Source organism: Pteropus vampyrus, unplaced genomic scaffold, assembly GCF_000151845.1.
Source record: "Pteropus vampyrus isolate Shadow unplaced genomic scaffold, Pvam_2.0 Scaffold25, whole genome shotgun sequence".
Classification (NCBI taxonomy): domain Eukaryota; kingdom Metazoa; phylum Chordata; class Mammalia; order Chiroptera; family Pteropodidae; genus Pteropus; species Pteropus vampyrus.
Window position 1 is genome coordinate 11,628,716 of NW_011888806.1, and position 9,444 is coordinate 11,638,159.

The 9,444-nt window shown below is 41.8% G+C and overlaps 1 protein-coding gene across 1 annotated transcript in view; it reads right to left on the minus strand.

Moving 5' to 3' along the window:
- The window catches only part of CDS1 (CDP-diacylglycerol synthase 1), a 50,068-nt gene extending 45,078 nt beyond the window's left edge, over nt 1-4,990 (minus strand). The window contains exon 1 of the mRNA XM_011356330.1: nt 4,643-4,990. Coding sequence (XP_011354632.1) covers nt 4,643-4,759 — 117 coding nt within the window. The 5' untranslated portion in view covers nt 4,760-4,990. The remainder of the gene's footprint in view (nt 1-4,642) is intronic.
- Nucleotides 4,991-9,444: the final 4,454 nt, after the last annotated feature.

The following is a 9,444-nucleotide window of genomic DNA, read 5'->3' on the forward strand; positions in this document are numbered from 1 at the left end:
AAGTTAAAGTCCACAATCCAAGATATTAGTATATTCTTCTATTAGTTGTTGAGCAACAAACAAATCCTGGCTTCACCCATTTACATCTCAATGTACAAAGAGCTACAACAAAGGTGACATGCAATCAGAACTTCAAATATAATAGGTACCCAACAACAATTTACTGAATACACAGAACCAAGCCAAGCCTCACAAAATGTCTGTAAATTCTTAAATAACCTATTTTCCTTATACTGAATTAAAACCTGTATTTTTTAAAGACGGCCCAAAACAAAATAGTTAAAAGAAAACAAGCATACAAAACCTCGATATTTAGCTATGCTAACCACGAAAAAACATGTGAAAGTTTGTTTTACAAAAAAAGCATATACATATGAGCATAAATAAAAAGAATAATTATCCTATACACATATATAATTTTTCTTTATGAGATAATTTTCCAGAGTAGGACTACTTTTTAATCGTCCCACTTTTCCCTAGTACATTTATGACAAACGAAATATTATATGTATCAAAAAGTCCACTGCATCCAAAGCTTGATATAGCTGATGACATCCTATGGTATAATTTCTCAACATATTAAGAAAATAAGCTGTTTCAAGTCAAGATCACAAACAGTAAGTAAAAATTCATGTGGTAACACCAGGATATTCTTTAGAATTCCCAAGTATAATATAAAGGATACTTTAAAGACCTGAGGAGGGAGAGAGAGAAATGGTAGATAGGTAGGTAGGTAGACAGACAGACACAGACAGACAGACATTGGGTTGAACTACATTGTTTCTAGGATCCTTTGAAGCTTTGTGGTTCTGAGACCCTGCTTCAGTGAGAAAATTGAAAGCATCAGTTAAACACTTTGTTCTTCCTTCCAGTGCTTTTCAAAATGTTTCTGCATCCACTCTCCATTCTTTCCTTCCTTTCCTTGGATGCCCCAATCATCTGTATTGTCCACACCATGCCTGCTTTTCCCCCCCTAGGGCCTGTCCCTCCTCATCAGCATCTTCACTCACATTTGACTTCTTTCACACAAATTTCTATCCTCCCTCCCTTGAAAAAGGAAAATTTCATTTGATCCTTCAGTCCTCTCTAGCTACTATCCTGTACTGCCTTTTGTTGACACTTCCTGAAAATAACTACCAAAAAATCTCACCTCTCACATTCTGCAACCTAAACCCTGGTTTCTACTAAGATCTTTTGCTGAACTGTGCTCCATGCCTCACCCTCATTCCTAAATACTATTGATGGTATCTTCTAAGCCAGGGGTCCCTAACTCCCAGGCCTCAGACCTGTACCAGTCCATAGCCTGTTAGGAACCAGGCTGCACAAGAGGAGGTGAGTAGCAGGGGAGCGAAGCTTCACCTGTACTTGCAGCCACTCCCCAGCTCCACCTCAGATCATCAGGCATTAGATTCTGGGTTCTGGTGCCAAAAAGGTTGGGGACCACTGCTCTAAGCAATCTGTTCTTCTCTAGCTCCCAGGACCTCATTATCTTGCTTCCTTCATCTACCCCCTGCTCTAAACATGGGCACCTCCCAAAGCTCTGTCTTCAGTTCCCTCCCCTCTTTATCCAAATCAAAAGTCGACATGTCCAGATCTGACCTTTCACTTCAGTTTCCATCACCACCCTGAACCACCTCTCTATTTTGAAGAATCACACCCTGTCCATACCAGCTCACCCACTCTCACTCCCAACCTGCAAAACTGCCCCCAAATGTTTGCTTCTTTTCTAAAACTCTTAAGTTATGGATGAAAATATGTCTCTCAGCACGTCTTATTTTATTGGTCTTTGGTCACCTTAGTCTAGATCCCATCGCCATTATCTAACATATATATCCTCTCTCTCAAGCCCTACACCACTGCCCCTACTAGACTCACTCCAAGCTCTCATCATTTCTTATCAATAGCATCTGCCATACACTCCTATCTGGATTCTTTGTGGCAAGTCTCTCCCTCTTCCAACACTTTCTCCAGATTGCTGCTATAGTGATAAGCTTAATGCTTTTGCAAACACTTCCCAGTGACTTCCTAAAGTCCATGGACTAAAGTTTAACCACCTTCAAAAGACTCTGAAGCTCTCAATTCCATCTCCCAAATATGCAGTTTATGCTCCAGGATTACCAAACTAATTTCAGGCCTCTGAACCTAGAATGCTGACTCAAGAAACACCTCCACATGCCCTTTGCCTAGTATGTTCCTTCCCCAATACTTATCTACCTGGTGAGTCCCCTGACATCTTTTAATTCCCAGCTCAACCCTCACCTCCTCTTTAAAGCTTTTTCTGTGTTGTTGTTGTTTTTTTCCTATGTAGAGTCCCACTACACCCTAGATGTGAGCAACGAGCCTTGTTCAGACTTCTAATAAATCTAACTCATATGTGTCCTAGGGAGTTCTTTGAGGGAGTGGTCTTGTAATCTCTCAGGTATTACTCCAGCATGTAAAAACTGGGAACATTCCCCAGCAAGTAAGAATCACTTTTCACTTTCTAACTCTCCAGAGCCTTCTCTCAGCATAAGTCTCCAGGTCCTAAACAATGAGAATGTCACATTAATAACGCTATTAAAAAAAAAGACTACAAAGCAGCATGAGTGTGTACTGTAATAGCATAATATGATATACCTTCTCCACTTCTTATATTCTCAGCTTGAAAAGAGAAGGCACTTAAAGAGTATAAATGAACCAAATATTAACCAGCCTCTGATTTTAAAATAGCCCTTGATCTGGAAATACATGTGCATTCAAATATACACCCTGATAAGAAAGGACAGGATAGAGTTCAATGTCTCAAAGCTTGCTAAGTCGAGTTCCTTGTGATAAACTCTAAAAAGTACAGCACTATTTTAGACACGGTTTGAAAATTCTCATGTCTAAGAAATCCTAACAAAACAGGTTACCTAGGGCAATGCCTACCCTCAGAAAACAAACTACAGCTGGATATGTGTTAAAGAAAACAAACATGGCAGCATTTTTAAATAAACAAATAAATACACAGTGAGGTAACCCAGTCACAGATAGCTAGAGATAACAGCATTGTGTCAAATCAAACCACAGAAATAGTTTTCATTTTAAATACATTAGGGTGTTAAGAAATTAAATTAATTCAAAAGTTATATTATGCATGACTTCCTGAACATGTTTTCTTTTATTAAAACCTTGTTAGCTTCTTCTGGTTAAGGAAGTTGACATGAGGAAGCTGGTATTTTCTTGGTTCTAAACTATACTCGTGCTAAAAGAAAACAAATCCTAATCTAATTAATTTTTGGTTTAGTTTCCAAGGCAGTTTTCATAAAGACTATTCTCAGCCCACTGTTACCAGCTTTGTAACATTAACCTTCAGTAGCTGGAAACTGTTATATTTTGTGTAGTTCCTTGACACATGTTCTATCAGACTCATTTTATTCTACCTGCTATCAAAGGTAGGAAAAAAGTAAAGGAGATGTCATCTCATTGATTCTAAAGTTTCATTCCTGAAATCATTGTTAAAATTAAATTTATTATTTCATGATACGGTGTGACATGCTTCAGCCAGGGCTTTGTAACTTGGGTTACATCAAGTTCATCAACATCAAGTTCCATGTGGAACCCTCTCCAAATCAGAACTGCCAGTGAGTCTTAGCAACAGCACAAACCAGAAGAGAGGGAATCAGGAAACAGGTTTTAGTTCCTGGGGCTTGACATTGGGCAATCCACTTCACTTTTGTAATTCAAACTTCAATAACTGCTTCCAAAAAAGAATGCTTCCAGTAATAGTTTAAGTGCTTTGAGCTTCTAAAAATAAATGGAATTTTATTAACAGAAGATTTTATAAAACGATCTATTCTCTGGCCCAATTACCTAAACCATCCAGTCCAAAAGGTAATAAAACTGCATTGTTTTAAAAAATTCCTACTTGCACCACTGCATTATCGAATTAGCCTACCGCTGAATCTCTGTCGACCTTTAAGCAGAATAGTGGTATTACATCTACTTATTCTTAAATGTGAAGCAAGGGTAATCCACAGAAAGGGAGTTAAAAGTCCTCATGAATTAACCTGTCAGGTCAAATGAAATCTACTGGTAGACAGAAGAACTGCACTGTCTGCGGTGGACTCAAAAGAAGCAGGATTACAATTCTGTCACGTGTATGATACTCCCAAATCTCTAAAATCTATCATAACTAAAAAGGACAGAGGAAACGAAAGTGCTGATGGCGGAGCGCCAGAAAACAAACCTCCAGCCTCAGGATCCAATGACATGTTGGAACTGAAGGTGTTTGTCCTAAGTTTAGTCCTTATTAACTTTTTTCTTCGGCCGAGAAGGTGTGAAGTGGCAGCTAGCTCATAGGATGCCAGGTTCCATCCAGATTCTAGCATAGGTCCCAGATCCCGTGGAGGGGGAGGGACTGGAATGGGAAGAAACTAAATTGTAGTCAAGGTGAACCATCCAGCCATCCCGGCAGCGGCCGCGGTCATCTTGGGAAACGCACCATCACTGGGGTCCAGGTTCTCGACCCAACTCAAAGAAGGAGGAAATAATGCCAGGCTGGGAGGAAGGCACGGCAGGCACACAGCTTCACCTGCATTCCGTGGGCCCCACCCTTGTTCCCAGGTGTCTTGGCCCAAACCAGGACCCAGCCCGGGCGTGCGCCTCTTGCGGCTCTACTTACTTTGTCACTGGTGCTCTCGGTTTCGTGGTCGCCGCCGGCCGCCTCTCCCTCGCGTGGTGGCGGCACCACCGCTCCCCCGGGGCCGGGGCAGCCTCCCCGGTGTCTAAGCTCCAACATCTCCCGATCCCGAGCTGCCGTGGCGGCCTCCAGCGCCCCGAAACCTGAACTGCTCGAGGGGTTTCGCTGGCTGGCAGCCCTTCACCCCGCAGCCGCGCACCAGACGTCCAGCAGAGCGGCGGCCGCTAACACGCCTCCACCTTGGAGGCGTCGCCGCCGCGCCAGGTCACCCCCAAAACGGCATCAACGAGCGAGCGCTCGAGGACTCCTCCAGCGAGCGCGGCTCGGAGGACCCGCTCAGGGTGCGTGCGGGCCCGAGCGGAGAAGGCGGGGACTCCGCGGAGCGCGGCGCGGCAGCCGGTTACCAGGTGTGCGTCTGCACGCAGAGGCCCAGGTGGGAAGAGAAGAAGGGGCGGGGAGAGAAGAAGGAAGCGTGACCCGATTTAGCGCTTCGCCGGGCGCCCGCCCCTTGGGCCCGGCCTCTCCTTGCTCCGCCTCGGGACTCAGCCAGGGCCGGCCCCCCCTACACCTTTCTCCGGGTTCCTGCCTCCCGCAGCCAGGTCACGCGCCGCAGGCCCCGCCCCGCCCCGCCCCTCCCCTCTGCGCTGCACTGCGGTTCCCACAGCCCCGCCTCTCCCCCCCACCTCCGGAGGAATGACGTCACGAGCCCGCCCCACAGCTCCTCCTCCGTCTCTGCGCGCACACAGGTGGGCGATTTGAGGAAAGGTGAGAATTGCGCGGGCTGGAGAAAAGGGGAGGAGCAGGGAGGTTCAGGAGAAATGTGCATCGTGCTCGGAAATGAGGAGACAGAACTTATAGACTCGTTACCGAACAACTGGGAGGGCTGAAAGACTTCTGGTAGATCGATATTGACAGCACTCAGCACTACCCCTTCAAAAGACTCCACGGCCCCATCAGCTTTACACACTGCGGCGTGTTGGAGGTTCGGAGGCGTCCAGAAGCAGAAACTTGTCTAGCAGGACGGACTCGTTGACTTCGCGGCATTCTAGCCCAGTGTCACCACCTTGGAAATAGGAGATGCGTTTGTTCACTGGGCGTCCCGGGATGGGCCGGCCAATTTCAATCACAAACCCAAGCTCTGTCTCCAAGAATACAGAGTATTCAGTCTCACAGAATTTACTGCCTAGGTTCCGAAGAGAGAACCCGGACCCTAAGATTCTGTGAGGTTCAATTGCCAACCAATTAATCTCGGAGCATTCATGGACCTTGGGCTGCTAAAGCTGGAACAGGAAGGGCACAAGGATCGCATTTAATTCCGTTCCAAATCCTGTTAGAAGGTGATTAGTTTTCTTGACATGTATTAGCCACCTGGTCATTACTGAGAAGCTGACAGATGTTTTTTGTGTTTTTTTTGTTTGTTTGTTTGTTTTTAAAAGAGAGCGAGGCCTCTTTTAAACAGGACAACATTCAGGAAGCCATGCTTATAGAACTAAATCTACAATATAAATTTCTCCAAGTCATTACTGAAACATCTAAAATAAGTAATGTTTTTCTGAAAATTTAATAACAGGCAAAAACAAAAAGTCAAAGTAGGACGCATTGAAAAGCAGAGCACTAGGATATCATTTTACTTCACCAAACAAATCTTTAAAGCTCTGCGTTCAAATTGAGTCACCACATTTTCAAAAGGATATAGAGAAATGAATGAATCTAATGGGGAAAGAAACAAAAAGATAAAGATATGAAAAAAATCCATTTGGATAATGGTCATTTTTGAGTGATTTTCCTTAAGGAACAGAAGACCATGGAGGGGGACTAGGTTAATCAGTTGTCCTCCATTTCTTTGGAGGACTGGAAATTAAGGATTATTACCTCATTGTCAAGAACGTAAGGCTGGGGAGGCTGCTGAAGGCAGTAGTGGAGTTTCCATCTCTGGCTCCCTCACCCCACCCACTGAAAAGGGGCACTAAAAGTTCACCACTGGTCTATTCTAACTTTCATGGAAGTTAAGTCTGAGCTCTAGTCCCACCAATGCCACTAATTGGCTTTGTGGCCTTAGGTAAGTCATTAAACCTCGATGTTCCCATCAGTAAAATGGACAGCAAGGAGAATGCTGTGGTCCCTTCCAGCTCATAGATGACTCAGCAACGAAAGCTTCCCTTTATCAGAGTCCAGCCCTTCCTTTCCTCCATGCCTCAAGAAAAAGGGATCTAGCATAGCAAGGTGCCAGAATGGTTTCCTCCATCTCCCTCCCCTAGTCAGCCCAAAAGCTCCTTTGACTTTCTTGACTCTATTTGCTACAGGAGAAAAAAAGATAGTGAGAAAAGTGGCAGGAAGTAACAACAGAGGACATAAGTGCCTGACAGAAGAATTAGTATCCCTTGACCCAGGAAAAGTGAGAACAGTGCCAAGACTGCCAAAATAGAATGGTTTACTACTTTATTTCACCCTTCTTTAAGTTCTGCCTACTTACTTCCTGTATTTTGGCTGAGATAGTACTTTTTTCTGTCCTCTTCATTATAGTTATTGCCACTCATCAAGTGATTACACTAAGCCCAGACAGCAGAAACCATTGTTTATTCGTCTTCACAAGCCAAGTCTTTTCCACAGTGCTAGCCCCACTCCCATATAGTCAACTCATTTGTTGTAGAAGTGAATAAAGAAATGGATGAATGGCAGAGGTATAGCAGAACCAGGGAAAGATATATAGTATTTATGATTTTTTATTAAAAGGACTATATTGGACTTAGGTACTCCCTTCTCTTCGTTTTTTTATTCCATGTGAGAGAGATTGATTTTAATATATACATATAAAAGGAGGTTTTAGTAATGACTTGCACATTTTATTTAAGATATATTTTGATATTGTCAACCACACGGCTCTACGGAGCTCTATGTTCTCAGATTTTCTCAATGCCTTTTTTTCTTTCTTTTTCATTTTCATCTTTCTTTTTTCTTCCCCAGGGAACTTACATTCTTGAAGTTTATTACATTTATGGACAATGACACAAAATCTGGCATGTAATGTTTTCTAAGGCCTTACCTGTCAATTTTACAAGCATTTAATCTGCTAAAGGGCATCATGTAAACCCCAATCATATACATGGGCTAATCACATAGGGAATTCCTGGCCAATACTTCTTGGTTGATTTATAGATTTTCTTTTTTAGTGATATGGCAATGATTTACAACTCTTAGTAAGGGATTTGCTAGAGGGGAAATAGAGCGAGTGCTAATATTCTTTATATGATTTTTCTCTTAATTGGAATCAGTTACTATCCTGTATCTTGTATATAGTATGATGACTACCAAATTCATTTCATTTCTAGCTTCTCCACTGAATCATAGTAACTTTGAGCAAGTTATATTTTGGTGTTTTAATTCCTTTGTAAAATAAGCAGCATATTCCTTCTATAGCTTTATAAATTATGTTGTAAAAGAATGGGTATACGTGTGCTTTTGATTCGACTATGGTTCGACTATTTTGTTAATGTTGAATATGACTGGATTTATATCTTTCTTGGAGATGGTTATTCAGAGAAATGGAGGAGATTGGTAACTGTTCTTAGAAAAGCTGAACGACTACTTGCTTCAAATTATATAAATTATCTCTGTTTAACAAACTGCTGAAATCCAAAGATATCAATCAATCAATTTAGAGGCTGACTTAGGCAGACAAGGATTTATTGAAAGGATGATAAGAAGCTCACAGAACTCTTGGGAGAGCTGAAGAACCCAGCATAGAAAACTGGTAGAAACAAAAGATGCTGAGCAGCAGCCAGGACCACAGTCAAAGTCATCCCCAAAACCAGCCAGCTGAGGCCACCATTGCTATGCCCACTGGGACAGGCTAACACCTCTTGCGACATCATTGTGGAGACACTAGCCACTGCATGCCACAATTTACATTACAGACCCTTTTCCATTGAGGTTTTTCATCACAAATTCTTGTTTACTTATACTTTAACAATGGATTGTATCCTTACAAGATGCAAAAATGGCCATAAGATCTCTTTGTAAAAAAAAAAAAAAAGCCTTGCTGATCAGAGAAATAAGAGCTATAATTCATGTCTGTTGGAAGACATAACAACTACCATATTTCTTCACTTATAAGAAATCTTTTTTATTTACATTTTAACCTCTCTAAAATCATAGTGTGTCTTACAGTTGTTGTAATAAGAAACACTATGTCACATTTTAATTGGCCATTTTATTTTTCTTAGCATATACGATAATGTTGCATTTTTAAACTGACAGTTTAATTGGGTCATGAAAGATAGCACTTTAAAGATTGACTGTTGTTTGCAAGATCAATGTCGGATTCTTCTAGATGGTCCCAATGATGTATACATTTTTTTCTTTTCAATTAAGAGTATTTATTAAGTATGTAACTATATATGTATCTGATGGAGGAACAAAGGTATAATGGCCACCATAACAAGAAAGTATTTTTAGACCAAAAAACTATGTAGGCAATTCTATAGAATATAACAGAATTTTTTCTAGGGTAATTTACTTACAGGAATGTAGGGTCAGAGAGGACAGACAACCCAACAATCTGCAGATTATTCTCTAGTAGACTTGTTACAGTACTTTTTAAAAAAGCATGACACAGGTACTAATGATTGACAAGACAAAGGAACAAAGAATGCAGTAGCATCAGGGGCCATACCTCCTGGTGGGCTTTGATAGATGATTGTTTATAATTGATACTATCACCAGTTTGATACTTATCTCAGTTGTCATGCCATTCAGCCTGTTACTAACAAAAATATTTATGGATA